Source organism: Galleria mellonella, unplaced genomic scaffold (genome assembly GCF_026898425.1).
Source record: "Galleria mellonella isolate WM207_F2 unplaced genomic scaffold, CSIRO_AGI_GalMel_v1 utg63, whole genome shotgun sequence".
In the NCBI taxonomy this organism is placed as follows: domain Eukaryota; kingdom Metazoa; phylum Arthropoda; class Insecta; order Lepidoptera; family Pyralidae; genus Galleria; species Galleria mellonella.
The window spans coordinates 3,311,109-3,338,261 of NW_026442130.1; the positions used below are offsets into that span (position 1 = coordinate 3,311,109).

General features: G+C 34.6%; 2 protein-coding genes across 3 annotated transcripts in view; one reads left to right on the forward strand and one right to left on the reverse strand.

Annotated features, from left to right (window-relative positions):
* Positions 1-3,026: 3,026 nt before the first annotated feature.
* The window catches only part of LOC113520068 (hemicentin-2-like), a 358,904-nt gene continuing 334,777 nt past the window's right edge, over positions 3,027-27,153 (forward strand). For both annotated transcript variants that reach the window (XM_052899978.1, XM_052899977.1), the window contains exon 1: positions 3,027-3,249. Coding sequence is in view for 1 of the 2 variants with exons in the window: in XM_052899977.1 (XP_052755937.1) it covers positions 3,247-3,249 (3 nt within the window). In the remaining variant the exon portion in view is untranslated. The remainder of the gene's footprint in view (positions 3,250-27,153) is intronic.
* LOC128201832 (uncharacterized) lies at positions 4,817-7,558 on the reverse strand. Its single transcript, XM_052899974.1, has 2 exons — positions 7,378-7,558; positions 4,817-7,119 (listed from the first exon to the last, which is right to left on the reverse strand). Exon 2 carries the CDS (start codon positions 7,116-7,118, stop codon positions 5,085-5,087), a length of 2,034 nt encoding a protein of 677 aa, XP_052755934.1. The 5' UTR covers position 7,119; positions 7,378-7,558; the 3' UTR covers positions 4,817-5,084.

Sequence of the window (27,153 nt, forward strand, 5' to 3'; positions counted from 1 at the left end):
CCGATTTTTTTATTTGTTTTAATTATGTAAATTTAAATTTTATAGTCTGTATTGCTTAGATTTTTTTTTTACAACACAGGGGGCAAACGAGCGTGCGGCTCACCTGATGGTAAGTGACTACCGCCGCCCATGGTCACCCACAACACCTACGGCATTGCAGGTGTGCTGCCGGCCTTTTAAAAAGGAATATGCTCTTTTCTTGAAGGGTATCTCTGTCCCATTCGTGTTTCTACCGTGAAGCAGTTGTGTTTGCATGGCTGTGTTTCGGTTTGAAGGGTGGGATATGGCGTGAATTTACTGGGTATAGAGGAATAACACCTGAGTCCTCAGGAATGGCAACGCATGAGGGGTATCATGGGCGAAACAGTATACTCTGTTATGTCCATGGTACTACTAATGTCTATAGGCGACGGTTACCACTTTCCATCAGATGGACCGTCAGCTTGTTTGCCATTTTAAGTCCTACAAAAAAAATGTGAAGAGTGACTCTAGACAATAATGGTGACAATGTGAGGGTAGCCGAAGAGACTGCACGTGCTGCCAGACGAAGACGCCGCTCACTTCAGTCCTGTCGTGACCACAACGTGGTGCAATCTACGACGAAACGTCAGCAACAAAGAAGCATGTATGTAGGTACTATTAACCTATAATTTTTTTTACATCGCGTCAAGTTCTGAATGACTATTTAAAATATGTGTAAACAACCCGAAAATTTAAAATTAACTAGAATAAAATTTCATCAAAATTAGTTCCGTAGTTTAGTTTATGGTCAAAATTACTGATATCACCACAACACAAGTCGGTATTTTTTTGTAGAACACAGTTTTAATTGGATTATTTAAAACAAAGACAATGAGGGTTCTTCTCTTTTACATTATTACTTCTACACACTTTACCTTGGTTTTTCCAGAACGCTCTCATTCTACATTTCAATGTACTATATAAATTAAAACTTCACCAGGTAAAGTTAATACGCTTCAAGCACTCTTGAGATAAACAATTAATCTATGAACAATACATTTTAGGTCTTGACATGCGACTTTGAACTCTATTGTCTGCAAAATAAATACTTCAAGGTGTAATCTAGACGGAGTATCGTATATAGCACAAGATGCGAGTTCAGATAGTTCAGTGAAGTACTTAACCTGTGTAGAGCAATTAATTAAAGGGAATAGACAAATAAAACAATATTATCCTTACTAATAATTTAAATGTGTGTTTAAATTTTATGTTTGTTTGTTGGTTTATAACGTCTTATCGGCTTGTTCAATTGCTATGAAATTTTGTATACATGTATTACATGGCAAAGAGAAGAATATAGGCTGCTTTTCATCCCGGTAAGTAAATATATATATATCCTGGTCACGTGGTTTCATCTGGTCTTTTTTTCTCTTATACTGTATATTGCTTTTTAGTAAATGAAATTCTTTCTAGTTCTTTGTAATGGAAGCAAGTAAGAGAGCTTCCATCTTTGTGATGATAAACGGTGAAACGTATTTTACTTCTTCATATGGATTGCATTACATACGTAGCAGCTTTCAATACATTATTTATTAATTAATACTTTATTGTACACACATATACACAAAAAATACATGTACAATACATAAAAAATATGACAGAGCAAATGTACAAAGGTGAGCTTAACTCGAAAGTGACTCTCTTCCAGCAGAACAAAAGTGGAAAGCATTATCTACCAGTTTAAGACCAAAGTATCTAAAATGTACAACTGCTTCATATTATTTATACTAATATTGTAAAGGGGATATTTGATTGTTTGTTTGTAATGGATAAACCAATTTTGAAATTTCTTTCACCTGTAAAAAGCTACATTATTAGCTAGTAATATAGGCTAGTAATATACTATTTTTTTTAATGGGTGATAATGGAATGGTATCCCCACCCGCGCTATTGGTATACACCGGCTGGGCACCAGTGAAGGATGATAGGTGAGGATGAAGCAGGTCAGTTAGCCCATCGTGACGAATTCAACAAGAATTGTTCACGATGGTTTCCTGGGGGAACCACGTGGGGGTCGACCTAATAGGGCATATTGCTAGCAATGGGCCTGTCAAACTCCATTGCTAACGATCCCTTTCCCCCCCAGTAATATACTATTAGCTAGTAATATATTATTTTCGAAAATTCTATATGTTGGTGCGAATTTAGTGGTAATTGGCAGTGACTAGTTATCTCACTCTTCTTAGTTTGAAAGAACCATACATTCTATGCTAATATATATACAAACATACATCTATACAAGTAATAAGTTTTTAAAAATTTCAAAAGATTTTGAAAATAATTTTAATTATGAATATAAATGTAAATTAGCAGTATCTTAGGTTATGACTGCCATTTTACAATAACTCATCCATTCCATACACTTACAAATTAGACAGTCGAGATTCACTTACAAAATATTATTTGGACAAATTAAATTATTATTGTATTAATACCTTAAATTTTACTGTTTCTATTATATATATAGTTTGTGTCATTATACCGTATAGGGAAGAGCACTGCTTATCCTAAAGTACAGGATTTACCTACTTAAGTAGCAGGGTTTCACCTATATTTAAAAATGTTTGTAACATTTATTTTGAAATAAACTTATTATTATAAATACTTAAACTTTTGTATGTACTTATATCTGTGTATACTTTTTTGATATGGATGAAAATAAAAATACGGTATTATTAGGAAACGCCTTCTTTTTGAAGTTGGTAAAAATCACGTGGTTTCTTTGGCGCGTCACGCTTGAGCCCATTAAAATCACACAAGCTAGTCTCGCTGCAATGCTATGCTAACAATGAAAAATTTTCCCGGAGCTCGCAACTGAAAAAAAAATACCTCCTAAATAGAACGCCAGCCGAGCCGGTACAGCTACGCTATAAAAACCCACCCGAGCAAACTCCGTAATTCCGCTTCAGCTCGGTATAAAATATGAAAGACTGAGCGAAATTCGCCCTAGCTCCCCTAGGCGCCGGCTCGGCCGTTTCCGCGCAACTTCGTACACTTTCGTGACGACGTAGCGGCAGTTTCGTAGACACCGCTGCGCGCAAGCTACGCGACGCCTCGGCCGCGCTGTACAAATCCTACCAAAATTACTCGGTGATTGTGTATTTAATTTGTGATATTTACTGAGTGCGAGACGACAGTTTACAGTGACGTACTCACATGATGTGCTATGTGACGGATCGCCGCAACTTGGTGTTTCAAGGTCGCCCTGTTTGATGGTGTGAAAAAATGGTAAATGTTTTCTTTTTCCGACGGTTTGATAAGTTGATGAATATTTCAAAGCCGTTTTTTTTTTTATTGCGGCCAGCATTTTTCTCGTTATTCAAACGCGAGTGTTGAAATACGATATTTAATTACGGAAGGATTGGTGTTTTTTAATTAATGTTTTATAATAGAACGATGACGGAACGGGCTGCGGCCTTGAATTTTTTAAGGACTAATATTGCGTGTACCGTATTACATCGGGCATTGTTCGGCGGAGCATATAATCTGAATTTATTGCTTGAATACATTTCACCTTACTGCATTCGTATGAAATAAGCACTTAGGGCCTTTCACGATATGTAAATGTACGTCTTTACGTTCGAAATGAAAACATTGAAAGGTATCGCAGATATTTAAATATTGTTAAAAGCTTTTTTGTTTTTCATAGCGATAAATTTGAATAATATTACACTTTCAACACTAGGGAAGTAATGCATTAGTTGAATTGAAATGATCATAATTTTTATTGCGTTTCCGATTTTTATGGCCGCAACTGTATTTATGATTCAATTTACATTTTTAGTGATGCGAACTGCAAGTTATATAAAATTATTTTACACTACTTTTATTCAAATTATCACCTATTTATTATTCATAAAAGTAAAAAAAATATGATCACGACTATAACCGATAATGGAATAGTCATAGTATACCATATCAGCAATTAACTTTCCACTGTTAAACATAGGCCTCTTCCTATTAGGGGGTGTTGCTAGTAGTTGCCACGTTTGGCAAACGGATTGGTAACCGCAGTTAAGCTTTGATGATATCTTAAGAGGAACACTACTGTCCATCCCTCGACTATTAAGTTCTCTTAGTTGCCTTTTACGATACCCACGGGTAAGGAAAGGGTGGCTCATTCTATGCCGGGACCACACAGCGAATGGGATAGTCATAGACTCTAGAAATACCCATCTTTCGACAAGTATAGCTATTAGAATGTAGCAACAAGCGAGCTAACCGCCATTACTAGAATTAATTTGTTCCTTTAACAAATATAAAAGAAATACCACCGAGTTGAGAGTATTTTTCTTTTAGAAATCAATCGAAAAGGGCTGAAAGTTAGCCATTTCTAACTTGATATATCTACACGTCTTAAAACTAATTTACATATCTCTTACATTATGCACCTAATATCATGAAATTGTTGCAGTAACAATAATTTTATTAACATTTTTAAATCAACTAATATCAATATGCGTTTATTAGTTTCACGAAACTAAAATAGATTAGTGCTGTAGGGTAGGGCGGGGCTAAAAGGTCCATTTTGCGTATATTGTGTCATAACTACGTACGTTTAAGGTTCCTGGGAAAGACTTTAATAATAATAGAAAGTTTAATCCTTCATCTATAAGTTGCCATAGGTGAATACGGCCAGAATTTACCAATGCGCCCAATATGGGCGATACAAAATGTAATGTCAAATGGTCCTTTTTACCCCGCAGGTGGGGTAAAAAGGACCAGTCTTGGGGTAAAAAGAACCACGACAACTAAATCATATTTTGTGGTCAAATGTAGGAAATAAATAAAAATAAATAATCTTTATATTTATTATATTTTAATCGACAGATATGTTGCGACCTATTTTGCACTGGTAACTAAGTTATATAATTATAAGGCACAGTTATAATCAGTCTTAATAACAAATCTTTAGGTCTTTGGTCTTTTTGATCTTGATAAAGGTAACATCTTAAAACAATTGTAGTATCTCAAAATCGTACATATTCATAAAAGAAATCGGTAACATCTTTAGCAACTTAAACAATTTAAAAAAATAAGTATTTTCAACAAAAAACTAATAACTAATCTTCATCAGACTGACAATTCTTACATTCGTATGCAAGAGATGATGAGTGATGTTTGGCACACTTATCGTGGGCCCAACCTTTACAGGTATTACATTGAATCCAGCCTTCTCCTGCAACACTGTCAGCAAATGACTCGCAGCATTCCAGACAAAGACATTCTTCTTCTTCAGAACTCGAACTCGTATCTTTTTCTTGTATAATCTTTCTTTTCACTTGTTTATTTTTATTTGTATCTTTTTCTTGTAAAATCTTTTTTTTCACTTGTTTATTTTTCTTCGAGACAGCTTTTTTACGAGAGACCATTTTCTTCTTCTTTTTATTTTCTTGTTCCAAAGACAACGCTTCCTTTTCAGGTGTGTCTGTTAATATAGCTGCCTTTCGTCGTTTCCTGCTGGTAACATTACGCGGTCCTGCCTGAGGGAAAGGCCTGATGGATTCCGGAGAAAATATTGATGGCTGAGCAAACAAGGATGAAGCTGACGTAGATGGTTGAGGCTCAATGTTTGAAGATGGAACTGTACAGGACCTTAATGGCAGACAATCTTTTTCAACAGCAGCTGTAGAAGACAACATTAGGTCACTTGAGGACAGCAAAACTGAGACGGTAGGCAACTGAGGCCCTACTGTAGACAACTGAGAAGGAGATACAGGAGATATACTTGCTGAAACAACTGCTACAACTTCGGGCTGCGAAGAAATTAACAAACTTGGTGAACCTGGAGAAATAGGCAACTGGGGCTCTGTAGACATAGGCGGCTGTGACTCATTAGGTACAGAAGACGTTGTTGGATTGTTCGGATTTGGTCGGTCTGTCACAAAACTTGGAGCGAAGTCCGACTCATCAAACACTTCCCGGTTGAACGGGTAAACCCCAGCTTTTTGAAACCCTTTCGAGATGTTGTTGGGAGTCAGTGCCAAAGGTAAAGCTGTTCGGACGATGCCTGGGATATCGTAAATGCTCATTGTTTTTCCTGGGTGGCCACGCATCCATGAATCTTGTGCTGACGATAAATACCTTTTAAACGGCCCGAAAACAGACACGTCTAAGGGCTGCAGCTTATGGGAACAATGAGGAGGATACGACAGCATCACTACTCCATTATTTTTCGCTAGATCCAACACTTCCACTGACAAGTGCGAACTGTGATTGTCTAGTAAAAGCAAAACTGGCGACTCTTTAGTTGGCTTCACATAAGTGATGAAATGTTTCATAAAAAGCAAGAATTCCGTATCAGTCATCCAGCCGCTTGCATTTCCTGCACCAATACATTCTGCTGGCCCATCTCGCACGAAATGATCTTGGTATTTCTTTCTTGGAAATACGAACATTGGAGGTATCGAAGATCCAGTTGCCGAAACAGCTACCAACAATGTTACATTAGTTCCTCTTTCAGCAGATGTGACAGACCCGACGTTTCTTTTCCCTTTGGCTGCAATTATTTTTGAAGGTTTATTTACAGTCGAGACACCAGTCTCATCAGCATTCCATATAGACGAACCTCTGAATTTGTGACGATCCATCACGTGTGCCAATTTATCAAAATATTCACAAACGTTCGTTCGATTGAAAGAGGTGGCCCTGCTCAAACTAGTAGCCTCTGGCTTCCTGATAGAGAGACGGTCATTCCTTGACAAGAATCCCGTCAGCCAGTCCTTTCCAGCCATCTTATTTGTGTGCCATACCTCAGGAATCTTCAAATTATATTTTACAGCGCATTCATAAGCCAAGCGACGAACATCTTTAGGGCCTATACCGTGAAAGATTTGTGCAAGTGTCAGTAAATACTCGCAGAGAGAAGTTTCTTGTTCTTGGTTAAACACTAATCTGGGAGTGCCGTAGCCAAATTTTGGCGACTCCGGATTTTCCTTTAACCGCGCCATGAATCTCTTCAATGAAGTTCTGCTAATCTCATAGTCACGACAAACTTGCCTTATTGATTTATCTTCATTTGCGACTAAATCAGCCGCTCGCTTCATCAGCTCAACGGACTTCGTACCACGCTCAGTGGTTTTTTTATAATTCCGCATTCTGAAAATAAAATAGAAATTAATACATAGAATCAAAATAATTCGTGGGGCTTAAAGGTCCACCGCGGTCCTTTGTGCCCCAATGGTAGGTGGACTGTTGTTTTAGGTTATGTAGAAAAACAAGGTGATGCAAACAAAAAAACAATGGCACTACGTGAAACTTAATACCACTAAACATTTATACAGAGAAATTATGTTTCGTAAGTTTAAAAATCGAACAATGAGACTAAAACTAAGTAAAATCTAAAACATTACTTACGTGTAATTTTCGCACCACTTGCGCGTACACTCTTGCCGGCTCTAGAAAATGCACTGCGCGGGGCGGCATGCGCACCCGTCCCTCGTCCCCTTCACGCACCGGTCACTCCGTTGTCTAACGTGCACTTAGTTTCGGAGATAGGCATGGTGGACCTTTTTACCCGCGGACCTTTTAGCCCCGCCCTACCCTACGTAATTTTTTTTATGCAACTTAGAATGTCAAACAAGCTGATGGTCCACCTGATGGAAATTGGTAATCATCGCCTACAGACATGAGCAGTGCCATGGACATAACAGAGTGTACTGTTTCGCCCATGATACCCCCATGCGTTGCTGTTCCTGAGGACTCAGGTGTTACTCCTCTGTACCCTGTAAATTGACTACCATATTTCACCCTTTAAATCGAAACACAGCCATGCAAACACAACTGTTTCACAGTAGAAACACGAATGGGACAGAGGTGCCCAAGCAAACGACTTTCGTACTAGGTCTCCCTCTATAATAAAAATACCAAATGTTATCTATTTTTCATTTTGTAAACTAAAAATTAGTAATGCAAAAACTTTAATAATAATAGGGGCTATTATTTCAGTACAACATTGTTAATATCTTGTCTAGTGCATTGAAACTAATTTCATTCTTACTAATTCACATTAGGAACTAGTTTCACAAATTATGCATGAATCTAGGTTTATGCCTGTATAATTCAGAATTAGTTTGTTCACTTTTAAGGAATCCAGTATTACCTGTATTAATCTAATAAATTAGGTTTCAAAACAAATTTCTTCATAACTTAATCTCTTTTGAGTACTCGATTAAGATGCTAAAGATGTCTTAGAAAGTTTAATCAAAAATCTTAGTTGGACTTTTTTTTATTGAGGCCTGAATTTAAGAGATAATTAGGCTTTGAATTTTTATATATCTAGCTTACATTCCACCATATCACAACACTTAATTTAAAAAGATAATATGAATGAAATAAAATTGTTTTTAAAATTTCATTAGAATATCTCACTTGAATTACTAATTTCAGTTATAAATGGGACTTGTTTTCTATTTACCTTTCCATATATTACGTATACATTAATTATATTCCAGGGAATTGTTGGCATTAGTTAAAAAAAAAAGTATGAATGTAAGATAAAGTTTATTCCAAATAGCAAATTCTGTTGAAATTTCTTCAGTTTTTAAGTATTTGGCAAACAAGTTGACGGCTCATCTGGTAGAAGTAACATTTATAAGAAATATGATGTATAATATCTACATCCACGTGAGCAAAGCTACAAACTTTAACTAGTTTATAAATACAAAATTAGAAACCAACGGTTTGACTAACAGATGAGCACGTCGAGCGTAGAAATAACCCAGTTAAATTATGATAGTTTACCTAAATGATCGCGTTGATTTCCGTCTCTTATAAACCATAAATCATGCAACTCGGAAGTCTAAAAGTTGATCAGCACGTATCCAAAACTGTCGAGTCTAAAGGCATGAAATTATACACAGGTTTTTTTTTTAATAAAAATAAGATGGTAATACCTATTTCGTATATTATTTTATGTTATTGAATCCCTAATTGGATTTCTTGATTTACGCTGGTGGTGCATTAATGAAGGATAATAGAGGAAATGAAGTGAAGATATCTTATTCATTCATTAATTCATCAGGAATTAATGACGATATAGCCGTGTGGTTCCGGTACAGAATGGGCCATCCCTTCCTTTCCCCTAGATGTCATATGGTGTGACTAAGAGAACTTAACAGACAAGATAGATCAGTAGCGTCCCTTTTAAAACGTGTTAATTGTTAACCTTAAATGTATTTTTGCATGCTATCACCTTGTTAGCTAAGCACGAATGTTTTTTGACTAATGTAACATCTTTAACTTTACCGTGTTTAAGCAAATAAAGATTATTATTATTATTATTATTAAACGTTCCCAAAGTCTAACTGCGATTACCAACCCACCTGCCAAGCGTAGCAACTACTGGTAAAATCCTCCTTATAAGAGAGACTACGTTCAGCAGTGGACATGAATGATAAAAAAAACATGTTCATCACAATAACGTCTTTGCATATTTATATTTCATTGTTGCAAGTGATTGAATATTAATCATCCGATTTAATTATCCATCTTACGGTGTAGATACGGCCGATCCTAAACTAACAACATAATTTGCTGAGTGTGCATATTCAATGAACTATGAAACGTTCGCTGATGCTTATGAATAACTAGTTGCTTCCCGTAGATTTGGCTGCTCTTTGGTATTCGCAAAAACTTTTCTTCGCGCTTACGTAGAAGTTTTGACTGTATATTGATTGGATGGTCCCTCCCTCTCTTTTATGCTATTCTTCTTCAAATAAAGTCGTTAGGATTATTTTCTTTACAACCGACTTCAAAAAATATTTCTCATTTTGGTTATATGTTTTTTTAATGTTTGTTACCTCATAGCTCCGGCAGTTGCAAACAGATTTGGAAAATTGATTTTTTTTTATCTAAAAAGTACATTCAAGAAAGTACATTACATTCTTACAGATTGGTTCTATAGAAATTTTATCAAAATAAATTTAGTAGTTTAGTTTTTAAATCAAAATAACTGGTTTTGCTAAATCTTAAGTCAGTTTTTTTGTGAAACATAATTTTTTAGGATTTACTAACTTTGTCTTCATCTTGTATCACTTAGTACGTTACTTCATTTAAGCTTTAATTGCCCCCTGTATCTAGAATCGAAGTTAGACAAAATTATCATATTATTTCCTTTATATTCGACTCCATAAGTCGGGAGACTCCCTCCATTCTCTCCCCAACCATATTTCCTTAAATTGTGTAGCACGAATGTTTGTTAAATTGTATTGTGTAGCTTGGCGGGTCTTTTTAATGGATCTTCCTTATTATCTATTTTAAATTCATCGTCAATTATTTAAGTGCATAAATAATGAAAGAGAAAAGCTGTAGCTGACATAGCGCTAATCGCAACCTGAATATAAATTTCCTTTTAAGAAACAAAAGGCCCGCAACAAGTTTTTAATAACTCTAACCGCATTTTCTTGATCTTCGTTAGTTAAAGTCGAGATTACATTTTTCAGACTACATCTGTTACGAAGAATAAGGTAGAAACACTATGAATGTACCACGCTATAATTATAAAATACCAAGTTCTTCGGTTCAGTTCGTACGAGTATGTACCTACTTAATTTATAGTGTCTCTATTCTAAGTTCTAAAGGTCTTAAACTCTTATAAACTATAGGCCTCCTTTGCGTGAAATTTGATAAAGAATAAATGTGGCTATAGTACATTCATTCTATAATCCAACCTTATGTTTAATCTAAATACTAAATTTTTTTCAAATTTATTAATATACTTAAGTAGTAAATACAGAAACATGTATCGATTTCTTAATTGTAACATTAGTAAAAATTGAAAGAAAAGTAAAAATCGAAAATTTTAATGTTTGTAATAATAGATAGATGATTAGTTGCTCTTTCATGCAATAACCACTAAACAGATTTGAATGAATTTTGGTAGTCAGAAAGGCTACATCTTAACGTAACACATAAGATACTTTATATACTGATTCACGCAGATGTAGCCACGGTATACAGCTAGTTATTATTATAACTGTTACTTTCTTTGCACTTTGGAATACATAAAGTTATCATCTATGACTAGTAAGGTCAGAGGCCTCCGAAGGCACGAAGGCAACCTAACTACTCTTGATACCTACCCTCACAGGAGTAGTAATAATAGTTATACTACTGATAATTTATCTTCTAATCAAATAAACAGTCACCATTGGTGTCTACTAGTAACTAGTAACAACGACATTTAAGAAAGCTCTAGTCTTCAATTAAAGATACTCTAAAATTCTATTTCAATTAAATAGGTAGTATTCGTAGTTCTCCGTAATTTCCGATCCACAGTTCTATTATTATACGTAATGTCTACGAATTATTGATTCGTATGTAATTTATAATTGACTGCTTACTGAAAACCAGGTTCGATCTTGTATGAAAAGCAGGCTTAATCTTTTTTGAATAATGAAAATAGTTTAATCTAAAAGGATTAAAATATTTCACGCGTTTTGTTTTCAGTGAATTCGCATTTTTTTCTCATTTTATTTACAGAAAAATTTCGCTTGTTATTTCGGTATTTTATTTTCATTGTAAATGATTCAGTTGTTTTGGATAATAAAAATATATTAATATTACTATTCTCCTGTAAATTATGTTTTTATTAAATCCAATATATATCAAATTATATTTTTTTCTATAATATAGTTTAAATTTAATATAAAAAAGTATGGTAAGCAAAACAATAAATAATCATTGTACATTAATAAAAATTAAGATACAATTTCATAAATAATAACACAAATTATAAATAAACGCACCAACCGATGCAGCGTACCCAGGATTTTTTACTAGTTTTGTGTTACTATGGCACAAGCATGAGAAAAAGGAAATTATTGTTTTATATATTTTGCTTTTTTTGTTACTTTTTTTTTGTTTTCATACTTTTATCTTATTAACTGTGTATTATGTGTATGTTTGTATTGTAATTTGTGTGCTGTAATTAATGTAAATAAATTATCTATCTATCTATCTATCTTATACAGTACATTTAGGCTTGTATAGTTTTATCATCATCATCATCATATCAGACGTCATCTATCCTAAGTGGATAGATGAACATAGATCTCACTCATAGACTGCCATAAGGAATGCATTTGAGGTCGTCACTTCATCTAGTGGGCATTTGCCTGTATCGCCTATAGGGTCGCCAAACAAGAACCTTTCTTTACAGTATAGTGTCATATCTAGTAATTTTCATTAAACAACAAATAATAATTATACAACTAAACCAGTATTCTGGTAACAAACGCACTGATATTTAGAAAATTACTGCTACTGACTGATATATAGAGTTCAAACGTTACTTTTGCCTCAGGGGTTAGAACCCGTTGCATTTACATTTGTGGCAGGAGGGTGAGGCTTCAAAATGAGGTTGGGAGAAACGTCAAATTGTCATATTCACTGCCGCACAACAGAATTTAGAATACCTTGAAGCACTATTATACAATTGTTATATCTTTTGGAGGGCATTTAGCAGGGGTATCACGTGCGAATTGTCGACTCTGTAGACGGGAGATTTTGTACTCGCGCTTCGTAGGATGTCAGTTCCCAGTAGTGCTCAAGCCACCGTAAGAAACGTACAATCCTTACTAATATTAGAGAAGATAAATTTGTTTCTTTTTTGTTACCTCTTACGCATTAGGTACGCTCAACCAATTGTCATTAAATTTGAATTTTACGCATTTGAAATAGAGCAGGAGTCGCTACTATAAACTAGTGTAATCATAAAATCGGTTTTACCTCTATTGCTAAAAGAGACAGATTCCAAGTAAAAGATTATGTGAAATAATTATTTATCAAGCTTTTATTAAATTTTTTATTGGAATTGTTTGTTCGATTTAATTGTTGATGACCTCTGTGCCGAAATAAAAGATATATTGGATTACCAATTAAAAAATGAAATTTACTAGAATGGCTCGAGTCTAGGTTTTTGTGATCTAGTTCTTCATAACATAAGGTACTCTAGCTCAAGGACCATGTGATTTGTATGTTTATTTTTATATTTTACACGTGTTTCGCCCACGATACCTCCAATGCGTTGCCATTTCTGAAGACTCAGGTGTTATTCCTCTGTACCCTGTAAATTCATTGCCATATCTCACCCTTCAAGCTGAAACACAGTCATGCAAACACAACTGCTTCACGACAGAAACACGAATGGGACAGAGGTGGTCAAGCAAATGACTTTTGTACAAAGTCTCCCTCTGGTCGTTATCAAACTTTGAAGCATGTCGAATGAAAAGATATGACGTAGTTACAAACTTTTGCATTTATAATATTAATAGAATTAACATGGACTGAAACATAATTGTAAATTGTAACCATTTGTCACAGTTTAAATAATAAAGGTACATCAAATGCAACGCTGTCAAATGAAAACACGTAAAATAATATATTTATGAATTCTATTAATACAATAAATTATATGAACATTGTTGACGTAAATTAGTGTGACAGGAGTAGTGAATTGTTATGCGCACTTCACTTCTTTTGTAGTGAAGTGCGAATAACAATCGCACTCCTTTAAGCTTAACTCCTTTATGAGGGAGACTTTGTACAAAAGTCGTTTGCTTGGGCACTTCTGTCCCATTCGTCTTTCAACCGTAAAGCAGTTGTGTTTGTATGGCTGTGTTTTAGATTGAAGGGTGGGATATGGCGTGAATTTACAGGGTACAGAGGAATAACACCTGAGTCCTCAGGAATGGCAACGCATGGGGGGTATCATGGGCGAAACAGTATACTCTGTTATGTCCATGGTACTGCTCATGTCTATAGGCGACGGTTACCACTTTCCATCAGGTGGGCCGATAGCTTGATTGCCATTCTTAGTTGTATAAAAAAAATTTTGCTTGTACACACTTTCAAAATAATTCGGTATAATTATTTAGAAACTATTTGTATTGTAATCACACTATTAAGAGTTTTTAAGCCTCTCTAAACGTTTGCCTGAAGCCGGGATACGGATCCAAATGAATTCGGAGTGCAATTGACCTACTAACTTTTTGGCCAAGACAGAATTGTCAATTTAGATCCGAATAATAGAATAAAATTGTAGCTGGACGATGTCTGTACATGGGAGATGTTTTTGAAAAATCAATATGAGGTGTCTTAATAAGACCGATGCTAAACAATCATTTTTAGAAATTTCATTTGTCTTTCTATTTGTATGTTTATTTCGGCATCACGTATAAATTGCTTTATCAAATTGGATGCGTTTCTCAGCGTAATAACAATAATAATTCCTGAAAGTAAAATTACACCTAAACATTCCATTGATCGTAACGGAACAACATTCTGAAAATACATCTATCCAACGCCGTGATTTTTTTAAAACAATACTCGACACATGGCTACGGAACACTAATAAAAATGCACAAAACACGACCTGATGAAATTAAAGGCGTGGGAATTGAAAGATATCGCGCGACCGCGGTCATAACGCACCAGCTCTGAATCCAATAAAACCTGCCGGCATAACCCGCGTCCCAAGTACGGTACGTGACGTTCCGCCATGATTTTTGCCTACCCCTAATTTCCAATTCGACATTGCACCCAATAAAAGTTTTATGCCATTTGGTACATTTAGTTTTATCCGGCACTAGTCGAGTTCGCGACTTCATTTGTACGTTTGTCTAATCTTTTTTTTATATACCACTGAGTCGGCAAACATGCATACGGCTCGCCTGATGGTAAGCGATTACCGTAGCCTATGAAAGCCTGCAATACTAGGAGGATTACGCGTGCGTTGCCGACCCCGAAGGAACCTCTACTACTTTTTGTGAAGAACCCCACGCATCACTTGGAGAAACCTTTATTTTACCTTCCGTTCAATCAGCCTTTAACTGTCCACTGCTGAACATAAGCCTTCCCTTTGGAGGGATTTGCCAGTAGCTGCCACGCTTGGCAGGCGGATTGGCATCCGCAGTTGGCCACTGCCCATCCCTTGCCATCCCTTAGTCGCCTATTACGACACCTACGGGTAAGGAATGAGTGGCTTTTTCTATGCCGGGACGTGTGGTCCCGGTGACCACTCCACACTTTTTATCTTATTAATATAATAAACTTGTACAATAAAATGTATAATAAAATGTAAATGATTTTGTTAGGAGCAATAGGATATATATATGTGTATGTATATATATGTATATATATATATACCTAAACTTATTTTTTATAAAGTTAGATAATTAAGTTAGACATATATATGTTTGTACCTGTATCTGGCAAAAATACTGCATAGAATTAGATGCAGTTTTCACAGTTGAACCTCAAAGTCTAACTTATTTTTCATACGATTTTTTTAGCACTTTCCTTTATAAAAACCTTATCCTGACAATTACAAACACAACAAAAAAAAAATAAGCCAAATAGGCGTAACCGTTATGAAGTAATGCTCTTAAATACATTTTATTGGGGGAAAAGAATTGCTAGTAACGAAGTCTTACTGACCCATTGCTAGCAATACACCCTATCAAGTCTACCTCCATGCGGTTACCCTGGAAACCATCGTGGTTAATTCTACTGGAATTCGTCACGATGGGCTGACCTGCTTTCATCATCACCTATCACCACTCACTGATGCCCCACCAGTGTATACCGATATCACAGGCGATGTTACCATTTCATTGTCATCCATTAAAAAAAAATACATTTTAATTATTTTAATTCATATGAATAAAATGTATTTTTTATTTAATTAAATAAATAATTTCGGCTATATAGCGTAATAATTATAATATACATAAAATAATTGATTTAATGATAATTATAATAATAATTACTTAGATAAAGTTTGACTATTATTTCAATAATAAAATTGATACGTGCCCGTATAATTTTAGTTTAATGACTTTGGAGTTTACCAACAATTTTACTATTGTAATATCAAACTAGCACAAATAATTGCTTATTTATTCTGAGGATATTTAGCTGCCGGTCATTATTTTGGGTGTACTTTTGCTGTTTTTGTATATATATATTTTTTTCATTAATATAGTTCTACCAATATTATAAAGATGAAAGTTTTTAAAAGTTATTGGATTTTTGTATATTTTTATACATCATCATCATCATCATCATATCAGCCATAATCTGTCCACTGCTGGACATAGGTCTTCCCTATAACTACTAATTCCCTGCAATGCATTTATAATCAGTAAATATTTTTTTCTAATACGTATAAACTGTTAAACGGATTTTAACGTAGTTTGGTACATGGGTAGTTTATATACTTATATATATATATATATATATATATATATATATATATATATATATATATATATATATATATATATATATATATATATATATCACCCGGGCAATGCCACGGAATATTTATTTTTGAACATATATGTATATATATAAGTTTGATATCCGTTATCGAGAATAGTTCCTAGTAGATAAAAAGTTAAAAAAAAATAGAAATTAAAAGAAAAAAGTTGATTATCTTATTACATAAAATCATATAAATCTCACTCAAATCGTTTTAAATTCAATAACATTGAAACAATAGAAAAAAAACAATCCACGTTAAATCACAAATCTTGAGAGAAAAAATGGCGGAGTCGACACGAAATTCCACTTGTTCAACATCAAAAGGTATCTAGTACGTAAGGTATCGAATGAAGTAGCCAAGCCCCAGAGATTTTCCGAGCGGAACCCGAGGAATTCAAAATTCGCATCGCTCGATCGACGTCCCAGCGCGCGTACGTGACATTTCACTGTTCTCCTTTTGTATGTATCTCTAATTTCTAATACGATTCGATTTCAGGATTCGATTTGTTCTAATCTAAATACAAGGACAACTCGAGTCACACATCGATTCGGAGTTGAAATTGATAAGCGTTTTTTTTTGTGATTAGTACATAAATGTAAGAAATAACTAGTATGTTCTTACATACATTTATTTATTTAATGATTCATTAATATACTATGTATGTGTGCAAGGTGGATTTAATGCTAAAAGCATTCTCTCCCAGTCTTCGGTAAGTATTTTAGGTTAGAATTCTTGAATATGGTACTAGTAATAATTGATTTTAAGACATACATATTCATATTTACATATAGAACAAATAAATATATATATAAATACCAAATATACTTACACATATATAATCATTATTAATAATGGAGGAAAATTACTCATTTTAATTCGCAGAATATTTATTGTAAGAGGTAACAATTCAAAATAAATTTTAGTATCACGTTGCCCAGCATGTCAATAATATATACAATAGTGGAGGATATTTTACGCAAATAGAACTGTGTCCAGCAGTGGGAGTATAATCGGTAGTTATAATTATGGCGACGGATAAGATCCATTGATATATGATTTTCTCTGTCTACCCTTTAAGGAACTTGGTACGATACATTATATCGAATGGGATATCGCAATCCAAAGATGCAAAATTCGCATCGCCCGATCGACGTTCCAACGCGCGTACGTGACATTTTATTGTTGCCATTCTGTATGTATCTCTAATTTCTAATTCAATTCGAATTCAGGATTCGATTTTTTCTAATTTAAATACAAGAACAAACCGTAACACATATTGATTCGGAATGTACTTAAAAAAAAAACTTCTTTTTTTAATAGGAAATATTTTTTTAGTAAATGCTAATAGTACGTTGGATTTCTTTTACGTGTAACTCTGCACTATACCCATTAGAGAAACGGCTCGAACCCTCGTCTCTTGACAATCCAGGTCAAGTGTTAAAATAAAAATAGCCTCTCTGATTCTAACCGGAGAGAATTTTTTTAAGTATATTAATATTTAGTGATGTTCAGATTTGTAAAGTATCATATTATACCCACAACTTCATTTGCAACAAAAATACCAATAAACAACATGCATAATAGATTATGTTAGATTTAAAACATTTAAATTTAGAACACGCACGTATGTTAAGGGATTAGGTACATCGCGAATTCTGAATGACAATTATTTTTTCAATGAGTAAAATTTGCTCTCGCATTAAATTTTGTTTACCTCATATTAATTTTATGACTATTATACTATTTGTTTTTGGAGCAATGAATTTCTCAGGATTCCGCATTCTGAATTCAAATATTATCAATCTATTGTTATTAACGTAATTCGGAATTCTCATCCTTCATTGTACATATGTATAGCAGATATTGCTGTACTTTATGTGGAGTAATATCTGCTGCTGATATTGCTGCTGCTGATTTTCACCACCGTACAACCCGCCACAAACTAAAGTTTCATCCCAATCATCTGGACGAGTGGCGGTCTTCCACCGTGCGTTTTTCAAGGCACTTTCTTCCACGCACAACCATTCTTTGGAATCAACTTCCAGCAGCAGTATTTCCGAACCGATACGACAACATAACCTTCAAGAAAAGAGTATATTCCTTTTTAAAAGGCCGGCAGCACACCTGCAATGCCGCTGGTGTTGTGGGTGATCATGGGCGGCGGTAGTCACTTACCATCAGGTGAGCCGCATGCTCGTTTGCCCCATGTGTTGTAAAAAAAAAAAAAAAAAAAAAAGTAATATATACGAATATCCACATTATAAATATTATTATAACATTTTAACCTTTCTTACTCTCTCATTTAAGTTTAAAGCTGTGTTGGTCCATAATAAATCAATAGCACAGTATTTACTTAGTTCTAACTTTGGAACAATTAAATTATAACCTGTTATACTTTTATTGAAAAGTTGTACAAACGCGAACATTAATCAAACGAAACCTTACAATTCGAAATGTATACAAGAATTCGACCGCGTTTATACAAAGGTGATGTAATTAGAGCTGTAGGCTTACCCCTTGACAGGCAATGAAACGTTTCAACAAAGCAGTAATTTGCTCCTATAGGTACTATGTAGGTCGAGGTCGTATGGTTTTGGTAGTGAGAGCATTCAGAACCAATGAGTTTGGAATAAATTAATATTTCGACACAGTTTGCAATAATGAAATATTTCACTCAACTATGCTGATCTAAATCAGGTCGAAAGTAGTCACAACATGCAAACCATTTATTTTAGCACCGCTGAAATTAGGTGATTTTATTTACGGTAATCTCGTTATAGTTCTAGATTTAATTGTATTATTTTATATACATAATCATAATAAACAATTAATATCTTACTATGAGCTACTATATTTATATTGTAATCATAATGATAGTACACTTATTTTTTCCACTATTCGATCCTATCCCGCATAAAAGATAGATTCTCGACAGTCTGCTATCGGAGGATTCTTGAATACTTCAGTTATATTGCTCGTCGACAGTCCGACAATCTGGACAAGCTAATGGTTGTAGGCAAGATAGAGGGAAAAAGACCACGTCGACGATCACCTAGTCGTTGGTTGGACCAAGTAACCGTCGTTACGGGACTGTCAATTGCAGCTGTCCTGCGAGAGGCTGAAGATCGTGCGAAATGGAGTAACATCATAAGAGAGGCAACAGACACCTTTCAGTCATGAAGTGGACGAAGAGAGAGAGAGAGAGAGAGATCCTATCCCACTATTACTACATTATTTAGCAGCTTGCAAAATGACTCTCAATATGTATACACAATATAATCATAGAAAGAGAGGTGTCTCAGAACCGTTCCTTATGACAGTCTAGGGGGGGAAGCCTATATTCAGCTGTGGATGATGGTGATGGCTTAGATGATGATGATGTTGTTAGGGATATACAGAGAGGGCAGTGATAAATAAATAATTGTGAATATTAAATTAAGGTACCATATCTATATGTAATATCAAATATTAAATACTTTCATTAAATATAAATTGTAAAATAATTGGTAGATATATTAAACAAATACACATTACACTACATTTCATTGATATTTTATAATGAAGATAAAAAAGAACAAAATCCAGCACAATTAAAATTCAATGAGTCAACGTTTGGTTTAAATTTGAATCAAATAATCTCCGATGCGTGTCTTCTATAAATCCACTGGCACATTTATTTGTTTTGTCAGCGTCTTCCAAATGACTGCCTTAGGTTACGATAAAAATGAGTGCAAACTGAAAGAGGCTTTCAGGCCTTTGCAATATTATTCAAACTTCAATTTCCAAGCAGGCAAACAGCAGATCCAGATTTACAAAGAACTTAGGTTTTATTTTGTATTATGGGAATGTTATGCTCCACTTTTCTTTCACTAAGTGCTGTTTTGATGTAAATTTGGGATTATATTCTAGTACATTTTCATTATCCTCTTCCATTGTGCGAGAGGCTTTCTTGCAGTCTAATAGCTTACATAGACAAAGAATAATTAGTAGCCATTATTTCTTAATATTCTCTTTAATCCACGTCATCATCTCATCCATTATCCATTTAAGTCAAGGATTTTACAGTCTATTGCGGGTAATCGTGGTATATTACGTATTATATCTACGTGTATTAATTGCTCTATTTTATATTAATAAGTTTTAAGCTGTACTATTTGATTTATATGTTACAAGATTTTACACGCGACTTCATTCGCTTAACCGGAATATATAAATAAACCGAGCTAAATTCCAATTAAGCTAAGTAGCCTATTATCTTCTCAATCCCATATTGTATGTGTACACCAAATTTCATAGTTTTTGGTTAAGTCGTTAAAACGCTATAAGGTAAAAAACAAACACACTTTTACATTTATAATATTAAGATACTAGTGATTCTAACTTATATAGGTTATATAAAGTAGAAAAATTTTGAAAAGAATAATATAATAATTTCAGATTCAGAGATTATATAAATAAACCACAGAACCTCAAAAACAGTTCATTTTTTGTCAGCTAATTGTCAAATTAACTGACTCGGTTTTTAATCAGTATTCTATATACTTACGCATAAAATGTATATAGACGTGTTATTTAATAAATAAAACAAGTATTTATGCAATAAAAAGATGCAGAATTTGTAGGACAAAATAATCATAGAAGTTATAAAGGAATCACTCATAACTATTTATCAGGCCAAATTGTATGAAAATTTCATCCGTTTTTCTCGAAGCATTTTTATGGAGTTATATAACCATAAATATAGACATAGACTCCATTTACTTACTACTTTATTCGTTGATAACGTAGCTTCCTATAGGTGAGAGAATATATTAAATTTGTCGAGTATTTTTTTAAACAAATTTTCCACTTTTTAATATTAGTACAGATTTCAGTAAAATCTTCACAAAAATAAATTAATGATTTAATGACGATAAGCTATGAGAATTGTCGATGATCCCAAGCTTATAAGCGGTATCGAACCCTTAAGTCTTAGAAGAGATTTTGCCTCATTTTGCGTGTTGTACCGCTTGTACAACAGACTGTGCTCAGGGGAATTGTTCAATATGATGCTTACGGTCAATTTCTATTATCGTACAGCTCGCCATCGACAGGAAGTTCACCCCCATACCTTAGAGCCTAGATGGTTGCAAACAGCGTGATTTTGAGAGATATCTCCTCCCACGAATGCTCATGTTATGGAATGAGCTTCATGTCCATGTTTTTTCAAAATACAAGACAATTATTTATATTTTTAAAAAGTTTACTACTGTAATCTTTTGGAGGAAACAATAAAGAGTATCTATCTACCGAAAGGGGTTTTTCAAAAAAGAAACAAATAGGTTTCTTCAGGGTCGGAAATGCGCGCGTAATGCCTCTGGCATTACAGGCGTTCATAGGCTACGATAATTGCTTCAGGTGGGCCGTATTGTTTGCCACCTCAGTGGTATATGTGTACATAAAATAATGTTATAGTTATTGTCGTATGGTTTTTTTTCTAAACCCTTTGGTATTTCATTTTATCTGTGTTTTTTTATGGGTGTAAATGGTATGGTAACACTAATCCCGCCTGCGCTAACGGAATACGATGGCGGAGTACCAGTGAAGGGTGATAGATGAGAACGAAAACAGGCCAATTAGCCCATCATGATAAACTCATCAGAAATTAACCATGATAGTTTCCAGGGGGAACCGCGAGGAGGTCGACCTGGTTGGGTATATTGTTAGCAATGGGATTCTCAGTCTCCATTACTAACAATCCCTTTCCCCCCATTCTATCTGTGTTTCCTTGGTTTGAACAAAAACAGATCAATATCATTTTCTGTACTCTATTATTAACGTGTAGTAGGCCACTTGGGAAAAGGTTAAGGCTATTTCCCTCCAATAGTTTCTGTTCTACGAATAATCTTACTATAATACAATTGTGACTAGACTTGCCGCTGTTGTGTGGTCCCGGTATGGAATAGGCCACCCCTTCCTTTCCCGTGGGTGTCGTAATAGGTGACTAAGTGAGTGCGAGGGATGGGCAAAAGCGTCCTTCTTAAAATCTAACTGCGGATGCCAATTTGCCTGCCAAGCGTGACAACTACTGGCAACACCCTCCAAGGGAGAGTCTCATGTCCAGCAGTGGACAGTTAAATGCTGATATCATATCAGCATTTAACTGTCCACGATGATGATGTCTGTACCTTTATAAATATTATTAACGTGATAGTGAGTTTGTATGTTACCTTATAGCGCCTTATCGGCTTAACCGATTACTATAAAATTTGGTTTGGTATAATATACGTACTATACTAAACCGAGAAATAACTACATGGGGCAAATAAATATAAAAACTAGCTATATATATAGCTAGTTTTTTTAATGGATGCTAATGGAATAGTAACCCTGCCTACGCTATAGGTATACGCTGGCGGGGCACCAGTGAGGTGTGATAAGTGACGGTGAAAGCAGGTCAGTTAGCCCATCGTGACATAACTGCGATAGTTTCCAGGGGGAACCGCGTGGAGGTTGAACTGATAGGATGTATTGCTAGTAATGGGGAAATTAGACCTTGTTACTAACAATCCCTTTCCCACCAGATAGCTAGATTAGTAAAGTTATAAAATGTTTATTCACGCTATCTGATTGCAAAACCGGAAAAATTTCAAACGAGGCTTTGTATTTACAAATAATAATTTGTATTTCCTAAACCCACATAGAAAACTAGTATAAGTTACGATCGATATTAAAATGATGTAATCATTTCTATGTAAAATATTTCGTTCACATTCGGAATATTGACTTTTATTAAAAGTTACGCTATAAACTTTCATATTTATATTCTCATAATGGACGGCTAGACCGATTTATGATTTGGAACGAGCTAACTCAGCGAAAACGTGCCATATTTACGGTCCAAAAAATGTCTTTTAGCCGAGGATTAAAGGTGACTTAGCTAAATGAGTTCTTTGAAGTCCAAAAGGCTGCACGCATGGGTAACTTTTTGACTAGACGATAATTTTGTTACTTTTATCCAGTCATGTATGTAGATGAGCGCATACAGCTCATATAATTTGGTGAAAATAATAAAATTTCAACAGAGATAACGTCAATCATGAATATCATCATATATGTATGTGTTTTTTTTTATGCTACTTAGAATGGCAAACAAGCTGACGGCCCACCTGATAGAAAGTGGTAACCGTCGCCTATAGACATGAGTAGTACCATGGACATAACAGAATATACTGTTTCGCTCATGATACCCCCCATGCGTTGCCATTCCTGAGGACTCAGGTGTTATTCCTCCGTACCCAGTAAATTCACGCCATATGTATATATATATATATATATATATATATATATATATATATATATATATATATATATATATATATATAATGAGTAGGGACAATATTTATATTATTATATGTATCACCATCTCCATATTTAGAACTAACAGAATTTTTCATCGTGCCTCCCACCAAATTGTTTATAATTACTCCTCTCCATTCAACGGTTGCCTAGAAGAGATCGCTTTTAACGATAAGGTCGCCCATTGTTTTCTCAATGTGATTATTTCTTGTAAGTATTTATATTTATAATAAGTTTACTATTGTAATCTTTTGGAGGAAACAATAAAGAGTAACTACATATCTATTTATCATATAGCTATTGCTGAACGTAGGCCTCGCCCATGGCCACGTACAGCGCGGTTTTAGACATATTTTCTTCCAAGAACACTCAGGTCACGAAAAGAGATCAAGAATCAAGGTTTTTCCAAATAACTGCAGCATGAGATTCTTAAAAAAAGAGGTAAAAAGATTTTTTTAAGATCAGCAATGTACTCGTAATGCTTCTGGTATTGCAGGCGTTTAGGCTACGGTAATCGCTTAACATCAGGTGGGCCGTATGCTTATTAGCCATCTCAGTGGTAAAAAAAAAAAACAAAAAAATGCTGATTACTTTTATATATAGTATGATATCTCAAACTATAAATGCTACAGAATTTAATCTGCCGTTATTGGAATTGTCAGCTGTGTTAAGAGAAATACTTATTTCCTAGTAACTTAGTCGATTCGAGATACTACAATTTTTTTTTGCAATATCATACAGAAGAAAATATGTTGCAAGTACTTTCAATTCAAATACCTATGTATTTTAATCTTTATTTGTCACGATCAAACTATTTTACACTAGCTGTATTTCATAGCTTCATCCGCGTGATTCAGTATAGAAAATAACTTATGTGCTAAAATAGGATAGATGTAGATAGATACCTATCCGTGTAGTAAAGTTCATTCAAATCTGTTCAGTAGTTTTTACGTAAAAGAGTAACAAACATCCATCCATCCATAATCATTTTTTTAAATTTTTGTTTTTATGCAACTTAGAATGGCAAACAGGCTAAGGGCCCTCCTAATGATAAGTGGTAACCTTCGCATTTAAATATGTAGTATCATGGACATAACAGGGTATACTGTTTCGCCCATGGTGGTGTTATTTCTCTATACCCTGTACATTATATTACATTTATTATATTGATATGTTTTTTTTTATACCACAAAGGTGGCAAACAAGCATACAGCCTGTTTGATAGTGATTGGTCAGCATAGCATTGGACACCTGCAACATTAGGGGTGTCACGTGCACGTTGCCGACCCTGAAGCAACCCTAATATAACTTTTTCGAAGAACCCCTTACTGTACTGTAGATGTGTCTCTAGGGAAAACCTTGGCAGGGAGCTCATTTCCCAGCGTGAACATTCAATTATGATTTTAATTTTTTTTTTATGGAAAATATCTTTTATATTATTATTTTAATTTTCGCTAGATTATTGACGTTTACATGAACACATATTAAAAATTTTATGGGGAGACAGTTCTGTTAAACATTGAATAATTGTACCTCAAAATGTTTGGTAATTCTGTATAATTTTAACTTATCATTACCACGCAAATACTATAATTCGTTTATTATACTCCAACGCGTACAAACAGAGGGCGAGCTGTCGAATTATTGTTGACCCTTTATTTCGTGGAACAACTTAAAAACGTTTAAACAAACCTTTTGAACTTTAGTTGAGTCACATAAATAATGAGCGCTGTCGCTTTTCGAACAAGTCTTGGAGTGAATAATTTATAAAGGTTGCCGTTTCGAGCATTCCACGGATGTTTTTGTTTGTGTTACAGTAAATGGAGCCGTCTCTTTGCAATTTTTTCGCAGCCGGAAAACAAATTGGGCGCACCGGATAGCTCACGGTAATATGTGACTGCCGGAAGATTTTGTTAAGTGAGTATTCCTTCACCGAAACGAGTCAGCAAAGGTTTGTCTTCGGGCAAATGGCTTAAATAAATATGAATTGATAAAATTTTATGGGATTATTTTACAAATTGTGCGTATCAAACACACATCTTATGGTAATGTGCGATTTGTCAGAGGATTTTCTTCCGTAAATAACTCTTCAAGAAAATTGATTTGCTAACGTTTGTTTTTATAGTAGCTTAAATAAACATAAATATATACAATTGTATGGGGCTTACTATTCTATAATACTCATAGATACTTTACTAATGGGTTGTTTGTACACAGTTCTCTTCAAGGTTGCAATAATTGGTCAAAATATGTTTGAACTACATCTTACCTTCTTTTTAAGGGCTTTAAAATAGGATCTCGACTACGTACTTCGACCTGCTCAGCACGAGCTGTACACATTTGCGGCACCGTCACAGATAAGAAACTTCCGAATAAGCACCGAATGTCCACGACGAATTACCAACACAATCAGTGACAATAATACGTTTGATGCAGAGGAAAGCTACGGAGCACAGTCGTTCATACCCAAAGATCTTCGAAAGTCATCTTTCTTATCTATGACGGTGTTACGAACGTCTACAGTTCGCGCTCAGCGGGCCGAGGTGCGCATTTACAGCCGCACATGACTAAGGGTTTCGAATCGTTCTGAAACTAGTCGAGATTTCTCGACTAAAATACACGTAAGTTAAACCTGTAATTATTACATTAAAATATACAGATAACAACCTGTAATAAAAAAAAATAACCTTTGTCTTTTCACTTACATTATAAACACCACAATTGTCGTATTCGCGTGTGAGTTTCAACCTTGTCAGAATAACGGCCATTACAGAGAAATGTATGGTGGGCGTACATTACACGATAACTTTCAAATACTCACAATCAGAAGTGGCACGATTACTCGACGTAATTGTTACTACTCGGATAATTGATATGACAACAACAGTTACGTTTTTATTATTATTTTTTTTTATTTAATAACCTCCGTGGCGCTGTTGTTTTTTTTTAATGAACGATAATGGAATGGTAGCCCTGCCTGTGCTATCGATATACACTGGCAGGGCACCAGTGAGGAATGATAGGAGAAAATGCAGCAGGTAAATTAGCCCATCGTGACACACACGATATTTTCGCGAATTGGGGATCGATTTTCACAAATCGGCAGATCAAATCGGTAGAATTTAATTTGGTGTCGAAACTATATTAATTTAGTTTCAATTGTAGTCGTTTGATGCCAGAGTGTTCTGGGATGTGCCAGAGTGATCTGCTATATGCTCGATGTTTGATATCTCATAACACCGAGTAACCCTAGTTTAGGACCCAGGACATTGATGTGATCATGTGGTACTTATTATATTTTTTTTATTAATAATATTTAAAACGACTCCTAAAAGAAGAATGTTTTACAGTTCATCGATTCTTTTTTTAATTATCCGATTATTCTAAGAACTGATTCTCTCAATTCGTCTTTGGAATCGATTGGATTAATACCCGAATTTATATTATCCAATGGTTTTATATTAATTTTGTTACATTTAATATTTCTGTTTTTCTTTGTGGAACAGAACATGAAACTGCTTGTTGCG